Source organism: Chiloscyllium plagiosum, unplaced genomic scaffold (assembly GCF_037043375.1).
Source record: "Chiloscyllium plagiosum isolate Xiang-an unplaced genomic scaffold, Cpla_swu_hap1 HiC_scaffold_6, whole genome shotgun sequence".
Taxonomy (NCBI): domain Eukaryota; kingdom Metazoa; phylum Chordata; class Chondrichthyes; order Orectolobiformes; family Hemiscylliidae; genus Chiloscyllium; species Chiloscyllium plagiosum.
In genome coordinates this window covers 118,222,438-118,244,271 of record NW_028270144.1, presented here as the reverse complement: position 1 = coordinate 118,244,271, position 21,834 = coordinate 118,222,438, and the positions used below count along the sequence as shown (strand labels likewise).

General features: G+C 43.6%; 1 protein-coding gene across 1 annotated transcript in view; it reads right to left on the bottom strand.

Annotated features, from left to right (window-relative positions):
- Positions 1-568: 568 nt before the first annotated feature.
- LOC122551174 (arylsulfatase H-like) overlaps positions 569-21,834 on the bottom strand; it is a 38,642-nt gene continuing 17,376 nt past the window's right edge. Inside the window, 7 exon segments of the mRNA XM_043692802.2 lie at positions 569-1,500; positions 3,025-3,146; positions 8,883-9,045; positions 10,701-10,838; positions 14,296-14,358; positions 14,361-14,431; positions 19,705-20,128. Of these exon segments, the coding sequence (XP_043548737.2) occupies positions 1,127-1,500; positions 3,025-3,146; positions 8,883-9,045; positions 10,701-10,838; positions 14,296-14,358; positions 14,361-14,431; positions 19,705-20,128 (1,355 nt within the window). The 3' untranslated portion in view covers positions 569-1,126.

The window sequence follows — 21,834 nt, the reverse complement described above, 5'->3', positions numbered from 1 at the left end:
GATGCCCTGCTCATCCAACCATCGGAAAATGCTACATTGAATATGCCAACCCAAAACCGACATCCAGAAGAACTTATGAACATACGAACCAGAAATAGCAGTAGACCACTCAGCATTCAAGCCTGCTCTCCATTCAATAAGATGAAGTTGATCTGATTTTAACCTCAGTTCTACATTCCTGTGTATCCCTGAGAACATTTCAGCCACTAGGTAATCAAGAGTCTATCTACCACTGCAGCTAACATTTCTTCAGGCAAATAGTTCAATCTTCACCACCTACAACAAATTGAATGTGATTTGGTAAGCACAGATCAAAACATTCAACCTGATTTTTAAGGGCATTAAAGTGTCATTGATTACAGATCAAGTCCTATGGTGAAAACAAAGGTAGTAAAGAGGGGAAATCTCACTGAACTAATGTCAAACAATATGGACAGTCAAACAGAGTACAATGTCAAACAACTTCAATATTTGAGGAGAACAGAGACAAGTGGCTTCAGGACAAGTGTGTGCAATGCAAAGTTTTGGCCAAATGTCAAAAGTGCCAACATCAACGCAGGTTGTAAACTCAGTTATTTTTATTTTTTGCTGAACACTCATCTGTTGAGGTGACAGCAGAATCCAACAAACTGGAGGATGCAGATGTAACGTGTTAGATTTTACTATACACTCTTGGCCTGTGTAATTGAAGGAACGGAAACTTGACTGTGTTTATGTCTCTCGACTCCACACAAAGTATGCCAAAACCAGATGAGTATGAATTATGTGAAAGGAAAAATCTTGTTTGTAACATTCAACTAATCATCACTGCTGATTAAAATACTAAAGCACGACAGAAAATCCATCAGCTGACAAGACATTAAGGACATATGATCTAATCTTGAATGTACATGAGCAGAATGCTTCTCAGGAATCCCTTTCCCTCTTTTCCATAATCAAGAGTAATGAGTGGCTGTAAAAAAGGCACTTCTTAAAGGATCAAACAAGGAGATGTAGGGATAGGACTGTTTGGCAACAGAAAAGGATTTGACATCAAGTATTTTCCAGGCATAGATCAACACAAGATGTGACAATTTCCATTTCTAAAACAAAATGACAAAGTAACACAGACTATAAGTCTGAATTGCTATTGGTTGGCCTCTTGCATTACAATTGAAACATTGGAGTCTTTATCACACCAACAAAATGGGAATGTACCACAGCAGGGCTGCAGCCACGGTTTCCACAAAATATTATTCCAAGAAAGTTGAAGAGGGACTGAAGTCAAGGTTTTCCGATGTTCTTCCACCCCTTTCTGAATTTGTTTTTGGATCTCATGGAAAAGTGGCTCTGTATGAGGTGATACAGGGTTCATTTCTGAGGGGTCTTTGGAGAGGTCAAAGAGCAAAAGTGGGTCATGGTTGATGATGTAATTTCCGTGACACCCACAGATTTCACTCTGGTAACAAGCACCAGCCTCCAACTTAGGAGTGAAAAAGTGAGCTTTCCAGACAGTGTCACCTGAAGAAAAAAAAAAATTGAAGAATTGAAATTGTTGCAATCTTGAAGACATTTTAAAAAGACAAGTTATGGAATGTGAGTTCACAACTGGTACAGAATCTATTGTGTGTCCTGAGGTACCTTCAAGAAGGTAGTGGTGAATACAACTTCTTGAATACAACTGAGTGGTTTCCTGGCCAATTCAAAGTTAAAAAATGTGTTGCTGGAAAAGCGCAGCAGGTCAGGCAGCATCCAAGGAGCAGGGGAATCGAGGTTTCGGGCAGGAGGGCTTATGCCTGAAATGTCGATTCCCCTGCTCCTTGGATGCTGCCTGACCTGCTGCGCTTTTCCAGCAACACATTTTTCAGCTCTGATCTCCAGCATCTGCAGTCCTCACTTTCTCCCAATTCAAAGTTATCACTGTTGTGGCTCTGGATTCACAAATAGACCCGACTGTATAAGGATGGCAGATTTCCTTCCCTAAAGAATCTTGAATTAAACCACTTTTTTTTTAACAGCAATCCAATAGCTTAATGATCACAGTTAGTGATATTAGCTTTCGTTCCAGAATTTTTGCTGTCTTTTGATGGAACTCAGGAAGAGTTGGACAGGGGCCAAAGGGTGGATTTGGAGGCAGAAAAACTCGTAACGTTCCACTGGTGTTTCACCTGCTGTCTAACTGCCCGCTTCTGACCTGACTGTAATTGAGCAGGAAACTGACGATGAGCAAGCAAGCCTGCCTGCCTCTACATCAACTGAAGGCCTTCAACGGCCAACTAACAGAGGAGGTCAGCGATGGGTGGGAAGCCAGCAGGTTCAGGAAGGGAAAAGGAGCGATGCCTCCTTCATGGACCTCCTCTTCTGATTAGCACGCATCCCGACCAGGTCTGCTCCCCACCCCCCCTCATGTGTCCTGTCGGTCCATACATGCTCCCAGGTGCTGTATGCCAGCCTTCAACATCCTTATTCCCAACCTGTCCATCCCATGGCTTCCTATCCTGGCCCTATTGTGGATTCCCCCTCTTGCCCTGCTTCTGGTCTCTGGATAGTGGTCACCTGGGAAAAGGCGATGGCCTAGTGGTATTAACGTGGGACTGTTGATCCAGAAACTCCCAATAATGTTCTGGGGACCTGGGTTCAAATTTTGTCACGGCTGATGATGGAATTTGAATTCAATAAAAAAATTCTGAAATTAAGAGTCTAATGATAACTTTGAATACATTGTCGGGAAAACCCATTTGGTTCACTAATGCCCTTTAGGAAAGGAACTGCCGTCCTTACCTGGTCTGACCTACATGTGACTCCAACCCACAGCAATGTGGTTGGCTTTGAACGCTTGCCTAGCCAGTGACTCCCTTATCCTGTGAATGAATAAATTTAAAAAAATCTAATAAATATGTCACAGTGTCCAATTAACTCAATGACAATGGCATCATAACTGGTTTCATTGGTAGTAGAGAATTGACTCCCCCTACAAGATCAGTGCAAGGTGACAGCATAGTTCTATTTCTCCATTGAAATAGCTTCCAGATATTGAACACTTACTGCCTTTTGGATGCCATCGCACTGCGTTCAAAGCAGCTCCACAGTAATGAAAGAGGAACTCATGCTCCGAGTACTGTACATCACCCTTCAACAGTGGCATCAAGTCTCGTCCATCTATTACCCTGGCAGTGTATAAATAATTCAGTATTTCAATACAGGAACTGAAATCACTCCCTATCAACTTAAATCACATTCCTTTCATGGAACTATTATGTCAATAATTATGATCTATTCCCATACTAAACGCAAGAGAAATTTAGAGCTGTCGAGAATGCATTAAGTCCCCAAAAAATGTATTGTGCCATCTGCGAAGATTAGTTTCAAAAGCCTGGGCACATATCCACATTAATCTTCACCCTCCTATTCCCAAATACTTCCAAGCCAATTCTTTTGACAATTCACCTTACGGATTGCATCAAAAAGCCACAATGCATTGTAACTGAATTCCATTTTACTATTAGGGGAAAATCAATCCAAAAGGTAATAATCTGAAAATGGAATAATCACAAGCATATAAATTCTTACAGGACTTGATGTGGTCTTTGGGAGAAGAATGCGTCCCTGGGTTTGGGAAGGGGGTTGGAACCGGGGACATAGTCTCACAATTAAGGTATGGAACTGCGATGAGGAGGAACTTCTTTACTCAGAGGACAGTGAATCTTCCCAATTCTCTGCTTCAGAGAGCTGTGCAGGCTCAGCCATTGAGGATACTCAAGACGGAAATCAATCGTTTTCTCTATAAATGTGAGGGGGATAATGCAGCAAAGTGGCAGTGAGATGGAAGGCCAGGGATTTCCTCATTTCCCCTTCCCCCATCTCACCCTAGTTCCAAACTTCCAGCTCAGCACTGTCCCCATGACTTGTCCTACCTGCCTATCTTCTTTTCCACCTATCCACTCAACCCTCCTCCTTGATCTATCACCTTCATCCCCTCCCCCACTCACCTATTGTACTCTATGCTACTTTCTTCCCACCCCCACCCTCCTCTCATTTATCTCTCCACCCTTCAGGCTCTCTGTCTTTATTCCTGATTAAGGGCTTTTGCTCGAAACATCGATTTTACTGCTCCACGGATGCTGCCTGAACTGCTGTGCTTTTCCAGCACCACTCTTCTCCAGAATCTGGTTTACAGCATCTGCAGTCATTGTTTTTACCTCGTTGATTTTAACCCTACTGTGAATCCTCTTGCAAGGATGCCTGCCTTGAAGAAGTTTTCCTCCTCTCTCTACAAGAATCTCAGGGAGTCCCTCTCCCACTGCAACTCCCAGGTCATTTCCTCTGCCCTGAAGCTCTTCAATCATGTCCTGAAACAAACTCGCTCCTGCCTCCGTAACCAACTCATCCCACACGGACTCCGGACCACCTTTAAACCAGCAGAGTTCGGACCCGAACAGGACAAACAGTACAGACTACAGATTCAAAAATACCAGCAACGGTTAGACTTCAAGATCCTCCGCTCCACGCTTGCAGCAATGCGCCGGCACCTAACCTCTCTACAGTCAGCCCTGCCTCAGCTGAGGGCCACACTCTCTCAGAATTGCAAAGGACCCACTCTGTACTACATCCTCAGGAGAATTCATACTCTCAACAAACAGTATTTCAACTCCATCTCAAACATCAAAAACTGTAAGTACAACAAACTTTTATCCACCCACCTCCATAACCAGCGCTCCTCAAACATTCCAGAAGATTCCCCCGGCCTCTGGAACTGCTCGAATGCCATTAGCCATGCAGCTGGTGCAGCTGCCACCCCCACACTGATTGATGACGTCACTTCCGCCATTATCATGGCCACGCCCACAGCCATTCCGCCCTTCACAATTCCTCATGCATCACATGTGACATCACATCCGCCCCTCACATCATCGCTGATGTCACATGCTCAGTGACTTCTGCCACCCATACTGCTGTGTCTACCACCACTTCTGCCCCCACCAATACCACTCACCTGCATTCTGTTGACATGTCCCCCATAGATCCCACTGTCACCATTCCCTGAGGGGAATACCACCCCTGCTCATGACTCCACCCCCATTCCCCCCACCATCACACCCACTCCAGTTACCGGCTCCGCCCCCACTCCCAGCTCCACACCCACACCAGATCCAAGCTCCCAGCCCTGCCGAGTTTTCACCATCCCTCCAGACCTCCCCCTCACTGAGGACGAATGATCAGTCCTCAGCAAAGGACTCACCTTCATCCCCCTCCATCCACGCATCAATGAATTTAATACACGTCATGACGTCGAACACTTCTTCCGCTGCCTCCGCCTCCGAGCTTACTTTCACAATCAGAACTCTCGCCCACCTTCCAAGGACCCCTTCGCCCACCTCCAACACACTGCATCCACCTGGACACCCCGCGCTGGCCTATTACCTGCTCTCGACTTCTTCATTTCCAACTGCCGCCGAGACATTAACTGCCTCAACCTGTCTACCCCCCTCCCCCACTCCAACCTCTCACCCTCACAACGCGCAGCCCTCCATTCCCTCTGCTCCAATCCCGACCTCACCATCAAGCCAGCAGATAATGGGGGCGCAGTGGTAGTCTGGTGCACTGACCTCTAAATCGCTGAAACCAAATGCCAACTTGAGGACACCTCTTCCTACCGCCCCCTCGACCATGACCTCCATCACCAAACCATCATCTCCCAGACCATACAGAACCTCAGCACCTCAGGAGATCTCCCACCCACAGCTTCCAACCTCATAGTCCGGGAACCCCGCACTGCCCGGTTCTACCTCCTTCCCAAGATCCACAAGCCTGACCACCCTGGCTGACCCATTGTCTCAGCATGCTCCTGCCCCACTGAACTCATTTCTACCTACCTCAACACTGAATATCTCCCCTAGTCCAGGAACTCCCCACATACGTTCAAGACACCACCCACGTCCTCCACCTCCTCCAAGACTTCCGTTTCCCCGGCCCCTAATGCCTCATCTTCACCATGGATATCCAATCCCTCTACACCTCCATCCGCCATGACCAGGGCTTCCAAGCCCTCCGTTTTTCCTCTCCCAACGACTCCAACAGTACCCTTCCACCGACACACTCATTCGTTTGGCCGAACTGGTCCTCACCCTTAACAATTTCTCCTTTGAATCCTCCCACTTCCTCCAGACCAAAGGAGTAGCCATGGGCACACGTATGGGCCCCAGCTATGCCTGTCTCTTTGTTGGCGACATAGAACAGTTGATCTTCCGTAATTACACTGGCACCACTCCCCACCTCTTCTTCCGCTACTTTGATGACTACATTGGCGCCACCTCGTGCTCCCAAGAGGAGGTTGAGCAATTCATCAACTGCATCAACACATTCCACCCTGACCTTAAATTTACCCGGACCATCTCTGACACCTCCCTCCCCTTCCTGGACCTCTCTATCTCCATTAATGACGACCAACTTGACACTGACATTTTTTACAAACCCACCGACTCCCACAGCTACCTGGATTACACCTCTTCCCACCCTACCTCTTGCAAAAATGCCATCCCGTATTCCCAATTCCTCTGCCTCCGCTGTATCTCCTCCTAGGAGGACCAGTTCCAGCACAGAACACACCAGATGGCCTTCTTCTTTAGAGACTACAATTTCCCTTCCCACATGGTTAAAGATGCCCTCCAACGCATCTCGTCCACATCCCGCATCTCCGCCCTCAGACCCCACCCCTCCAACCGTAACAAGGACAGAACGCCCCTGGTGCTCACCTTCCACCCTACCAACCTTCGCATAAACCAAATCATCCACCGACATTTCTGCCACCTCCAAATAGACCCCACCACCAGGGATATATTTCCCTCCCCATCCCTCTCCGCCTTCGCAAAGACCCTTCCCTCCGTGACTACCTGGTCAGGTCCACGCCCCCCTACAACCCACCCTCCCATCCTGGCACCTTCCCCTGTCACCGCAGGAATTGCAAAACCTGCGCCCACACCTCCTCCCTCACCTCCATCCAATGCCCTAAAGGAGCCTTTCACATCCATCAAAGTTTTACCTGCACATCCAGCAATATCATTTATTGTATCCGTTACTCCCGATGCGGTCTCCTCTACATTGGGGAGACTGGACGCCTCCTAGCAGATCGCTTTAGGGAACATCTCCGGGACACCCGCACCAATTAACCACACCGCCCCTGTGGCCCAACATTTCAACTCCCCCTCCCACTCTGCCGAGGACATGGCGGTCCTGGGCCTCCTTCACCGCCGCTCCCTCACCACTCGACGCCTGGAGGAAGAACGCCTCATCTTCCGCCTCGGAACACTTCAACCCCAGGTCATCAATGTGGACTTCAACAATTTCCTCATTTCCCCTTCCCCCATCTCACCCTAGTTCCAAACTTCCAGCTCAGCACTGTCCCCATGACTTGTCCTATCTGCCTATCTTCTTTTCCACTTATCCACTCCACCCTCCTCCTTGACCTATCACCTTCATCCCCTCCCCCACTCACCTATTGTACTCTATGCTACTTTCTCCCCACCCCACCCTCCTCTAGCTTATCTCTCCACCCTTCAGGCTCTCTGCCTTTATTCCTGATGAAGGGCTTTTGCCCGAAACTGCTCCTCGGATGCTGCCTGAACTGCTGTGCTCTTCCAGCACCACTAATCCAGAATCTGGTTTCCAGCATCTGCAGTCATTGCTTTTACCTCGTTGAACGCCAGAGCAGACTTAAAGAGCCAAATGGCCTTCTCTTGTCCTATTTCCTCCATTCCAATGTTAAAACTTGACTGCATGTCAAGAGCTCCGTTGCAAAGCACCAATGCTAATTATGTCGTGTTAGCCTGTAGGAAGGCAAGTACAACCCTTCTCTAGGGAGGCAATGGCAGAGTGGTATTATTGCCAGACTATTAATCCAGTGACCTGGGTCATGTTCTGTGGATCTGGGTTCAAATCCTGCTGTAGCAGACAGTAGAATTTGAATTCAGTTAAAAAAAACCTGGAACTAAGGGTCTAAAGATGACCATGAAACCATTGTCAGTTGTCAGAAAAACCCATCTGGTTCACGAATGTCCTCTGGGAAAGGTGACTGCTATCCTTACCCAGTTTGGCCAACATATGCTGCCACAGGTCTGGGTAATTAGGGATGAGCAATAAACTCCTCACCAGCGACACCCACATCCTCTGCATTAATTTCTTTTAAATATTTCTGCTGAGGCACTTGGAGCTCCCTGCAGTGCAGGCTGAGCAGTAGCAAAACTCAAAATTCAACAGTACCAGGAACGATGCCAGTGTAGTTACAGTATACAGAGGAACCTCGATTATCCGGCATTTGATTATCCGAATATCGATGAACTGGCAAGATCATAAGGTTCCGATGCTTGGCTAAACTATGTTATTCAGCATTCAATTATCCGGGATTCGATTAACCGGACAAAATACTCCCCGCCCGTGTCCTTCGGATAATTGAGGATCCTCTGTAACAAGTTTGCATGATGCACCCATCATGGAGGTAGAGTCATAGAGATGTACTGCACAGAAACAGATCCTTCGGCTCAACTTGTCCATGCTGACCGAATACCCTAAATTAATCTAGTCCCATTTGCCAGCATTTGGCCCATATCCCTCTAAACCCTTTCTCTTCATATACCCATCCAGATGCCCTTGAAATGCTGTAATTGTACCAGATTCTACGACTTCCTCTGGTAACTCATTCCATTTACTCACCACTCTCTGCAGGAAAATGTTGCCCCTCAGGTCCCTTTTAAATCTTTCCCCTCTCATTTTAAGCCCTTGACCTACAAAGTAACTTTTCATGATGTCAAATGGAGTTCAGAATTGAAAAGTTGACCAAGAAAACACGTTTTTCCAACAGGTAGAACACACAGCTATAATAACAGTCCCATGCAATCAACATTCTTTACCTATCTTGTGGTAGTGAGGCACCAGCTAGGCTGACAACAGTTGAGTAAATGTCCATAAGACTGGTAGGCTCATCAATTTTCTTGTTGGAAGGCAACAGCCCTGGCCATCTGAATATCCCAGGGACACGGATGCCTCCTTCCCAACCAGCAAATCCTTTTTTACCTACGAAACAGAAACAAACGTGATAAGAAAGTATTAATTTGCTTCTTACTGATCTGAATCATGCAACTTATTTTCTTCTAAAGTCATGGGGTTGTACAGCACAGGAATAGACCCTTCGGTCTAACTCGCCCATGCCGTCCAGACATCCTAAACTAATCTAGTTTCATTTGCCAGCATTTCACCTATATCCTTCTGAACCCTTCCTACTCATGTACCAATCCAGGTGCCTTTTAAATGTTGTAATTGTACCAGCCTCTATCACTTCCTCTGACAGCTTATTCCATACATGCACCACCCTCTGCATGAAAATGGTGCCCCATGGATTCCTTTTTAAACCATATCCCCTTTCAGCTTAAACCTATGCCCTCTAGTTTTGGACTCCTCTATGCTGGGGAAAAGACCTTAGCTATTCACCCTATTTACGCCCCTCATGATTTTATAAACCTCTATAAGGTCACCCCTCAGCCTCCGACGCTCCAGGAAAAACAGCCCCAGCCTATTCAGCCTCTCCCTGAAGCTCAAACCCTCAAACCCCAGCAACATCCTTGTAAATCTTTTCTGAACCCTTTCAAATTTAACAACGTTTCCTATAGCAGGGAGATCAGAACTGAACACAGTATTTCAAAAGTGGCCTAACCAATGTCCTGTACAGCCACAACATGACCTCCCAACTCCTGTACTCAATACTCTGACCAATAATGGCAAGCTTATCAAACACTTTCTTCACTATCCTATCTACCTGTGACTCCATTCGTATCGTTTTACACTTAGGCCTCACAGCAGCTGTACAGAGTGAAAGAAACATTTCACTTCAGTCCTGAGAAAGTCACATTTCTCCGTTGCATCTGTTCTGTTGATGCAAGCATCTCATTTTCCACTCGGGAACCCTGCAGCCTTCTGGACTCAAGAGTCCAGTTCAATGTTAGGGTTTGAGCACCTTTCCCATGATTTCCCCTACCCCTGACACATCAGGTCTTGTCATTACATGGGCTACTGCCCTGCGCTGTCCATTGTCAGTCACTACAATGCCGTTATTCATTCCACCAGACTGATCCTTAAACAGTCTTTTGTCTAACCAATTGTTTTTCTTTCTCTTTGGGGTCCACCTCCATCTATCGTCCACTCCTCCTCCCTCCCCCCACCCCATCTTCTATAATAAAAACCATTCCTTTCCCAACTACCATCAGTTCTAAAGACCCGAAACATTAACTCTTGATTTCTCTCCACATATGCCGCCAGACCTGCTGAGCTTTTCCAACAATTTCAGTTTGTGTTTCAGAGTTACAGCATCCGCAGTTCTTTCGTCTTTTTCTCTCTGTCTGTACTGTTCTTTGTTCACTTTGTTCTAAGGACTGACTTATGAGCTGACAGACAGTGACAAGCAGAAACCAGCAGGATGACGCCTTGCCCATGTTTGGTCAGATGCCGTAACACTTCCAGGTGTCCAGGATCGATGGTAAGGACTACCAAGGCTATCTCCATGCAGCCTGCATGTCACTAACATTTCCCTCTGACAAATAAACTCACAAATAATGGTAGCTTTCTGAACAATACTCTAGATCTTACAGGGAGAAATAGTTGCAAAAATAGTTATTGATATTTTAAAAACTGTTAAATTCTTAACATTCCTATTTTGGGTTCTGAAATATATTTACCTCTGTATATTCCATTCCAGCCTCCATCATGCTCTCCATTTGATCCGACAGAGTCCACACTGCCTCCATGATCCGAGGTGAAGTGTATCAAGGTTTTATTTGTTAGACCGACATTATCGATGGCCTTTACAATCTGGCCTGGCATCCAAACAAAAGGAACATCAAATTCAATCAGACCTCTGAACTTTAACTAATAGTTTACATTTTATTTGTCTAGAAGGGAGAAAACGTGTGAGCTATTTTTGAGTACTGTTATAACTTGGTGCCAAAGAGTCTGTGAGCATGTTGTTCCTGTGCATTTTAACGAGATTTTACATCATTGACTTGAAGAGCTGGGAGTTAACTATGCAATGTATTTTTAAAAAGTCCAACTCTTTATTCTGAGATCATCCCCTCCGTCCCACAACAGGAAACAATCTTTCTGCATCCACCCCATTAAATCCCCGAACAAGACTGCGTGTTTCAATAATTTGGAGACGCCGGTGTTGGACTCGGGTGTACAAAGTTAAAAATCACACAACACAACAGGAAGCACTAGTTTTCGGTGGTTGTGGAGAATAAGATTGTTAAGGCACAGAATTTATAGCAAAAGTTTACGGTGTGATGTTACTGACATTATATGTTGAAAAAGACTGAATTGTTTGTTAAGTCTCTCATCTTTTAGAATGACCACGTTGGTTTTAGTTTTTGTTAAAAAAAATGTTTTGCGATTTACATATGAAAGAACTGAAACCAACACGGTCATTCTAAAAGATGAGAGACTTAACAAACAATCCAGGTCTTTTTCAATATATCATGTACTTATCCAAAAGTAGGGTTTGCAAGCATTGTAACTGTACCTGCACCCATGACTTCCTCTGGAAGTTCAACTCACACATGAACCACTCTTTGTGAAACAAAGTGTCTAACATCTTTCTTAAATCTTTCTCCTCCCACCTTAAAACCAGTCTTGAAATCTTCCAATCCAGGGAAAGGATACCTGCCATTCACCTTACCTGTTCCCCTCATTATTTTATAAGTCTCTTTATAAGGTCACCCTCAACCTCCTAAACTCTGTTGAAAAAGTCCCAGCTTATCCACCCTCCATACCCAGCAACATCCTGGGTTGTTGGGTATGTCTTCTGAATGTAAATGTCTTCTGAACCATCTCCAGCTTACTTATATCCTTCCTAAAAGAGGGTGACCTGAACAGGATGCAGCATTCCAGAAGAGGCCTCACCAACGTCCTGTACAACCTCAACATAACACTAGGCTCTACATTAGAGAATCGGGCAAGAACACCAATAGAAACAGAGTTTACAGAATCCATGTGTTTGCTCTGATGTTTAAGTGACAGTGAGGTTAGATTGTTTAGGTGTCTCAGGAAGAAACGACAGCTGAAGAAAACTATTGATTGAACGCAAAGAAATTCACCAGAAGGGAAGTGGTTTTTGATTGTGCCAGCCTGAGACAGAGGCCTTAGTGTGGACATTATGGTGGTTCATCACAGAGATCAGGGGATTTGAAAGGATATTGCCTGGATAAAAGGAATAGTTTGAGTTTGAATTTTCTTTTCTCTGTGTTCAAGTCTTTCAAACCTTTTTGTCCAGTGCAATTTAGATAATGTTTGTTTTCCTTGCATAATAAGTGTTATTCTTTGCGTTCAATGTACACTGGCAGCCTCATTTCAGTGGATTTAGTAATTGACCTTCATGGTTAAAACATGGTAGGATTTAATGAGCCAAGTTTCACTTTAGAATCTGATTTGTCCAGTAGTAATAGATATCTACAGAAAAACCTGGCATTGGAGGCAGTTCAGAGAAGTTTCATTCAGCTGAGAACAAGTATGGATGGGCTGTCTTATGTGGAGAGGTTAAGTAGATTGGGACTGTACACATTGGAATATAAAATTGGAATATAAAAGGATGAAAAGCAACCTTATTGAAACATACATGATGTTTAGGGGCAAAAACAGAAATTGCTGGAAAAGCTCAGCAGGTCTGGCAGCATCTGTGGAGAGAAATCAGAGTTAATGGTTCAGGTCGAGTGACCCTTCCTCAGAACTGATGGTAGCTAGGAAAAGGTTTTTTTATGCATAACATAGGGTGTGGGGAAGGAATAACTGTATCGCAATAAACCCAAACAGAGAAAAAAACAATTGGACAAAGAAATGGATAACCATCAGCCTGGGAAAATGAATAGCTACTAATGGGGACAATAAGTGGCTAACAATGGGTAATGTATAATACAGACTATGTAATAATATTTCTGATGAAGGGCTTATGCCTGAAACATTGATTCTCCTGCTCCTTGGACACTGCCTGACCTGCTGTGCTTTTCCAGTGCTGCACCCTCAGCTTTGTTCCCCAGCATCTGCAGATCTTACTGTCTCCTAGTTGATTTCAACCTGACTGCGAAGCCTTGAGCAAGTTCTCCTCCTCTCTCTACAAAGATCTCAGTGAGTCCCTCTCTCACTGTACTCCCCAAGTCCTCGCCTGGTGTGTTAAAGTGGTAATTTGAAGCTCATGGTCTTGTTTGTGGACAGAACATATATATATTCTGCAAAGCAGTCACCCAGTCAATGCTTTGTTTCCTACACTGGGAATCCCCAACATGGCTTCCGTCTGGAAAATTCCAGATGCTGTCTCCATTAAAAAACCCATTCATTTCGTCGTTTTGCAAAAATGAAAAGTCAGCTGTGAAATAGAGATTGTGACTCATGTAGTTGAGTTGATGTTTACATATTATAAAGCTGGGGATTCTTGGATTGCATTGGTAGTGTCACTACCTCTGAGGTAGGAGACAGGGTTCAAGTCCCACCTGCTCTAGATGTGTGTAATAACATCTCTGAACAGGTTGATTAATTTTTAAAAGCAGAAAGTCTGTAAAGACATAGCTTTACTGGCAGTTTCTGAGGACAGAGAAACAATAGGAATCCAATTGTGATTGGTGAGTTTTGCCCCCATCAGTGTCACAAGTCCACTGAACTCACCTGACCTGACCTGACAACTGGCAACATTGTCTTGGCAATAGGTAATTGAAGTCTTCAATACATTAGTAGGAAAAACAAGGGAGATAAACTATTTCGGCTAGTTGGGGATTCTGGAACTAGGGGCACAGTCTGAGAATCAGGGCCGGACGGTTATGGAGAGACATTAGGAAGCACTTCTACACACAAAAGGTGGCAGATCTTTGGAACTCTCTTCTACAAATGGCAATGCTCAATCAGTTGGTAATTTAAAATCTGAGATGGATAATTTTTTGTTAAGTGAAGATATTAAGGGATATGGGTCAAAGGCAGATACATGAAGTTAGGCCACAGGTCAGGCATTGAATGGTGGAATGGACTGGGGGGGCGGGGGCGGGGACTGAATGGCCTACTCCTGTTCCTATGTTCCTCACTGAAGAAGAGATTGAGAGTGAAAACAGAAGAGGAAGAGGAAAAATCAGGTGTGAATGGCTAACATTGAAACATGGTTGAGGTGAGGATCAAAAAAAGTAAGAGAAGAAGCAAAATGATACCAAGGACCCTGATAACTCTATGACAATAATGAATGATGCCTCAGCAAATGGTATTTTCTTGATCCTTGCCTTCTCATTGGTCTTTAAAACTTACCAACATGCCAATCCATCTCTTCCACATTGTCTCCATAAGCGCCATGTTTACTCTTTCCAATAATGCCTTTGTTGTAAAGAAAGGAGTGTGGACATGTAGGAATGACACGAGGAGGAGAAATGGTTTCCTCTGGTTTCTAAAATGTAAAATATAAAATTTTGTCAGGATGAAAGTTTGCTTTTTTAAATATAAAACAATCCTAAAAATACAACCCAATGTCAATTTTAAGGTTTCCACAGCAACATTCTCTCAGCACATTTCCATCTAGAATACAAGGGCAGCAGACACATTGGAACACCACCACATATAAGTTCCCCTCCAAACCATTCATCATCCTGACTTGGATACATATCACTGTTCCTTCAGAGTCACTGGGTCAAAATCCTGGAGCTCCCCTCCTAACAGCGCCATGGGACTATTTGTAAAGATTATACAGTTCAAGAATGCTGTTCACTATCCCCTTCTGAAGGGCAATTAGAGATGGGCGCTTAATTCTGGCCTAGTCAATGACACTCACACGTCACTTTAAAACGTAAAAAAAAAGTCTGCAGTGTCACATTGAAAATAGATTTATTCTCAGGGCAAAAGTGGCATTTATGCCTAAAATAAATTGGCTTGGTAGGCCACTTAAAAGCCAACCACCTTTTAGGTTTTACATCATATAAAACAGAATTACCTCACAAAATATATCAAACTGTACCCATTATGTTGGTAAATAACTAGGTAAAACTGCCATGGTCCCAGAGGACCAAAAGGCTGCTCTCTCACTGCAGAGAGATAACTGGTGGTGCTTTCACCTGACAGTCATCACATCTCAGCTGGTGTGGGAAATTGAACTCATATCACTCTTGGCATCACTGTGCAATACCAACCAGGATCCAGCCAAATGAGCTAACCAACCCCATACTAAATAACTGGAGACTAGATTTAAAATGTACAATTTGGAGACTGTTAACTGCAGCACAGGCTACACAACTTGCGAGAAATTAGGAGCAGGCAAAGACCATTCAGCCCTTAGAGCCTGCTCCACCACTCAATATGATCAGGGCTGATCCTTTATCTCAATGCCATATTTCCACGTCCTCCCCCATATCTCCTGATGCCTTTAAAATTTAAACATTTACCTATCTCTTTCTTGAGTATATTGAGAGACTTGGCCTCCAGAGCCTTCTGTGGTACAGAATTCCACAGATTCATGATCCTTCAAGTGATGATAATAATAAAAAAAAGCTTTGATTGTCAAAGAAAATGATTAATTATAATCCATTAGGTCTCCCTTATAAACTACAGAGATTGCTTTCAAATATATTTTTAAAAGTGATATTTTAGAATGGGACAGTAAGAATACTAGAACTTATTTATTTATTCATGGGATTTGGGCCTCAAAGGTGATTGGAACATTATTTCTAACAAGACATGTTTTGTGCTAACTGCTGATTTACTGGGGGAATTGATTTGCCTGAGTGTCAGGTTCCATTTTCTGCTTTGGATGTTGTCTGGGGAATATTGGTGACCAGCCTGCCAAAGTGAGGAAGCTTCCTAATTTACCTCTTGTGCTACTGGAAAAATCTCAGTTTGAACTGGCTGGGTCTTTTTTAACTGGAGGGTAGGAGGATGTGGGGTGACCCTACCGAGATTTGGAAAATAATGAGGCGTATTGATAAGGTGAATGACAGGTTTTTTTTCCATAGAGTGGGAGATTCCAACACTAGGGGAGCATATTTTTAAGGTGAGAGGAGAAAGATTTTAAAAAGACATGAGAGGAAATATTTCTGCACAGGAACGTGTTTCGTGTGTGGAATGAACTTCCAGAGGGTGTGGTGGATGGGGCTACAGTTACAACGTTTAAAAACATTAGGATAAGTACATGAATAGGAAACATTTGGAGGGACATGGGCCAAGCGTGGGAGGTGGGACTGGTTTAGTTTAGGATTATGGTCGGCATGGACTGGTTGGACCAAAGGATATGTTTCCATGCTGTATGACCCTATGAATCCAGTGTGAAACCTGATGATGTTCTTGAAAAGCAACTTCAAGAATGCTCAATATTATGGTTCCTCGAGGAGCTGCATTTACAGATCATAGGAACAACTGTTCATGTTTAGTGGTGAATATTTCAACATTCATCATTCCACACCTTATCCTTTCTACGTTCAGTAAATAACCATCATTAGGCAAAAGTATTTGATTTTCCCAAAAGTGAGTCTCTGCAGAGCAAAATCCATTTTTCCCTTTTCCTGGCATGAAGTGTGTGTGTGTGTGTTTTTAAGGTAGGGTTTTAAGAAGGGTAGATATTTATACTTCCATCTTTCCAACTGTGTGTTAATTAGGTTTTATTTTTGCCAAATGAGACTCACTTTCAAAATAAATCAAACACAGAAGTGTAACTGCACAGAAGGAGGCCATTTGGCCCATTGTGTCTGCACCTGCTCTTCAAATGTGCCTCATTACCTACTGTCTGCCAATCTCCTACTATTCCCCATGCTCTTGCATGTTATCTTTATCCAAATTATTATCCAAAGCACACTTGAATGCCTCAATTAACAATCAGTTTGCTCTTTCTTAAAGAAACTTGGTTGATGAGTCATTTTATTTTAAACCTAATATCGATAAATATCTAAATTGACCATATTGGTAACTGGACAGAACATTTAAATTGATATCGCTATTACTGGAATAGTGGGATGAAACAGATATATGGAACACTCCTCCAGCTCAGTCATAACAAACCTTGGTTATTTTCCATAACTGTTACCATTCTCTGGGCAAAGAGAATGAATCCTGTATTAGAAATGTTAGTGACTATCTTCGATTTATGATTAGTAGTTCTGTCTGGCTTGCTATTGCACGTATCAGAGTAACAGCAGCAGATCCTTGTTGTGACCAAGATAAACTTGAGACCACCTTTGTTGGCTTATGCACAGTTTTTTAAAAAATCAGTTATGACTGAATGAATAACTGGCAACATAAGGTAGAGAACACGACAGAGGTTTGGTCTCCCCACCAAGCAGAAAAATATTATCTACATCTACCTCATCAAATGTATCAGAATGATAGAAGGCCCTTACTTAGTTCATTCCCTCTGTAAAGGAACCCCAGGATATTGTTCCCATTCTGCCTTTATTCTTAATTCGTTCTCAGAATGTAAGTGTTGTTGGCTTGGACAGCATTTATTGTCCAACTAGAAATGAACCGATTGCTTAGTGAGGAAAGGCTGGATTTGTATCCTGTGCAGTTCAGAAGAGTAGGAGGTGACTTCACTGAAACATCGAAAATCCTGAGGGGATTTGACTGAGTGGATACTGAGCGAGAATCTAGAACTAGAGAGTTTAAAAATAAAGTGTGTCCATTTAAGACAGAGGTGAAGAAAAGGCAGGGAATACTGAAAGATTTAAATATTCTTAAGGAAGAGGTAGATAGATTCTTGATTACTGAGGGGCTGGAGGATTATCACAGGTATGATGGAGTTTAGAGTTGAGGTTAAAAATCAGTTCAGACATGATCTTAATGAATGGGGGCACAGGGTAAAGCACTAAGTCTTTTGTTCATATTTTTGTGTCCCTAACTGCCTAGATGACAGTTAAGTGTTACCCATGTTGTTGTAGATCTGAAGTCTCCTGAAGGTTCAACGAGGTAAGGATGGTGGATTTTCTTCCAAAAATGACATTTGTGAACCATATGGGTACAGTGTTGCATGGTCACCATTAGGCTAGCTTTTTGTTACAGACTTTAATTGAATCTAAATTTGACCATCTTCCATAGTGGGTTTTATCCCCAAAACATTAGCCTGAATTACAGATGCAATGACATTAGCACCATATTTACATCTTTCCATAAATGTCCAATTAATCTGCATTTATGCTTCTACCAATTAATGATCATTTAGTAGCACAGAACATGGGTTTTGGTGATGTTTTTCATCTTGCATTCAGACAATTTACAAGAATATAATTTCAGGGGAAAATCAAAATTTTGAACTGTATGAAGGAAGAAATCTGATTGGTTGGCAAGTGGATGCTGATTGGTAGACAATTACCATGGATAATGCATATTAACAGTCAATTATCAAACTTCATTTACACTCTAGACAATGCCCTGAGAAATGAGCCAATGAATGGCTGTCATCCAATTGGTTAAGTTGAAACAGGGACAGTGCATGTCCACGTTATTTCTGTCTGTAAGGAACAGATCCTGTGTGTTAATATATGAAGATTCCATCACCAGTTCCAGGCTTAATTCTGAGAATTATATTGACAATCGATTTGGGATTGTCAGTCGGACTTGCAATGAGGAACACTTGTGTGTACTGGAAGCTACCTATATCAACACATAGGGCCCCATTCCTTGCAGACTGAAGGAACATATATCTGTTCGAACTCAACAAAATAGATGCTTGCATTTGCTACATTTGAGTCTACAACTCCAGGTTGCTATGTTGTTCTAATCCTTTTAGACTTATTTTCTAAGCAGTCATGTGTGTGTGGATTATTCCTCATTCTTCTGGTCAAGATATGTAAAATATCTGCTGCAGTGCTCCAGTGAGACTCAACGCAAGCTGGAAGAGTAACACCTCATATTCTGCATTCAGGACTCAATGTCGAGTTTAATATTTTAGATTCTGAAAACCTCCTTCCATTTCCTTTACTTCCATACCCCAGATCTTATTATGAGGTGGGTTGCTTCCAGCACAGCCAATCCACTCATAGCGCTCATTATCACTTCATAGAATCCCTGCAGTGTGGAAGCAGACCCATCGAGTCCCCACTGATAATCCAAAGAGAATCCCACCCAAACCCACCCCTGTACTCTATCTCTGTAACACTGCATTTCCCATGGCTAACCCACTGAGCCTACCCATCCCTGAACACTACAGACAATTCAGCATGGCCAATCCAGCTGACTTGAATGTCTTTGGACTGTGGGAGGAAACCTACACAGATGGCGAGAGAATGTGCAAACTCCACACAGACAGTCACCCGAGACTGGAAGCAAACACAGGGGTTCTTGGCAGTGCTAACCTCTGATCTATCGTACCAGCGCAAATCTCATCTAGGTTCTTTTCTTCCTTGGTTTATTATCTCAACCCCTTTGTCTGCATAAATATTTTTTGCTCTCTCTCTCTCTGGGCTCCCTATCTATCTATCAGCACACTCCTTTTAACTCCCAGCCACTAGCATAAGTACCACCTTTTCTTGAGTGCCTTCACTCCAAGGAAGGTCACTGGACTTTAAATTTTAACTCCGCTTTCTCTCCACCGGTGTTGCCCAGACCTGTTGAGTTTCTCCAGCAATTTCTGCTTTCATGTGTACAACTGCACTGCCTGGTTGAAGATCAGAATGGCAGCACATTTGATCCAACCTTCCCACATGTCCCATCACACTGCAGTGGTATTGGAACGATATTTCTTACCTTTCAATAAATGCAAGAGCTTCCTCTATCATTCTAGTTGGCAGGGTTTCTCCATTTGATGGCTGCTGAACAATGTCATGGTTCCTCATGACCAGACAGTTCCAAAGCCTCACGAAACCAAAAACACAATACCAAGCTCCAAAGAACAGGGAGCAGAAAACCGTGAGCCACACAATTGTCCTCCAGTCAGTACTGGTAAAGCCAGTCCATTTCAAAACAAGCAGCATCAAAAGTCCCACTAGCAGTGTCTGATTGACCAGGCATAATTTATCTTGAAAGTCTGTTAAAATGGCACTTCGTTCTCCTGGCTTACAATCATGGAAATTTGTGAAAGGTATTCCATAGAAGAAATCAAACCCATGGTTAAGTGGATGATGACAGTGATCACCACGGGATTCACAATTTACGCCGAGATGCCACTTTCCTGTAAAAAGATAGCACACCGAATTCAAATCATTGTTTAATGCAAAACATTTTAATGATACCCTCTATATACTTCAAACTCTTAGGTACCACAGTGGGGATTAGAAAGGTTGAGGGTTGGCATGTAGTCTTAAAACTATATACTCAGCGTGCAGTTGAAATAAATACCTTGGGCCGGAATTTTCCAATGGAGGTGGGATTACACCTACCCCGCCATGCTGTCTCCATCCCCAGCTGTCGGGCTGCAGAATTTTCCTGGGGTTGAGGCCATATTTGGCCTAGAGGCAGGTTTGCTAATCTGCTCTTCAGACTCGCACTGGGAAATGAAGACAGACTCATTCCACCATAGGCAGGTTTAATGGTCTGCCTCTATTCCAGCCCCCAATTGACAGAATCACTGAGATATTACAGCCATTCAGCCCATCGTGCCCCGCTACATTGAGCAGGATTCTCTGATGGGACTATGGGCGAATGGTGAGCTGTCAGGGGAAGGTCTCAAAAATGTATTTCATTATATTTAAAAGTGCTTTAACATCTGAATTCGAGGATTAGATAGGGTGGACAGTAAGAGTATTTTTCCTAGGATGATGACATCTGCTTGTACAATGGGGCATAGCTGCAAATTGAGGGATGATAGATTTAAGACAGATGTCAGAGGCAGATTTTTCACTCGGAGAGTGGTTAGGGTGTGGAATGCCCTGCCTGCCAATGTAGTTAACTCAGCCACGTTAGGGGCATTTAAACAGTCCTTGGATAAGCATATGGAGATGATGGGATAGTGTAGGGGGATGGGCTTAGATTAGTTCACAAGTCTGTGCAACATCGAGGGCCAAAGGGCCTGTTCTGGACTGTATTGTTCTACGTTCTACGAATGTATCTAACAACAACCTTTTACACCAACCAAACCTTACACATGCTCTTCACTCTCCACCTCACCCTCTACCACTGCTCTCCTCAGCACACCTAATGCGATTCACCCCAACATGTTCTATAATATCAAGTGAAAATTTGGAATATAGATTGAAAAATGGGTGATGAAACCTTTTGTTCACAGCATTAATGTGGATCATCTCAACAGACACATGAAGTTGGTGTAAACCTCTGAGGGATTCTGAGGCCTCCCAGAGATGGGAGCTCACTCAGCCTGCAACAACGCAAATGAGTTTACTGCGAAGGAACTTCTCCATCCAAGGGATTGTGAATCTGTGGAATTACCAGCCCAGTGAAGCAGTTAGGGTTACCCCATTGAATGTTTTTAAGGCAAAGATAGACAGATTTTTGAATAGTAAAGAAATGAGGTAAAGGTGAGTGGGTGGGTAAGTGGAGCTGAGTCCATGGAAAGATCAGCCATGATCTTATTGAATTTTGGAGCAGGCTCGATGGGCTGCCCCAATTTCTTATGCTCTTATTAACAGGGGTGGACTGTTTGAGGTTCCCTTCCTCACCCATCCTTGGGGCAATGGCACACAACAGAAATGGAAGCAAGATTTCTGGATGCACCACTCAGTGTCCATATATTTACCGCATCCCTTTCATTCCCATTCAGCTGAGGACAGGATAATTTCAGCCCTCCTGCCTGGTGACTGAAGCCATTATGGCTACATTTATTGCCTCTTCTGTAAGCGTGGCAACTTAGATCTCTTCTCACACACTTCCCAACAGCGCAAAATGATGGCACAATTCCCCCACTTTGGTATCTCATTAGCT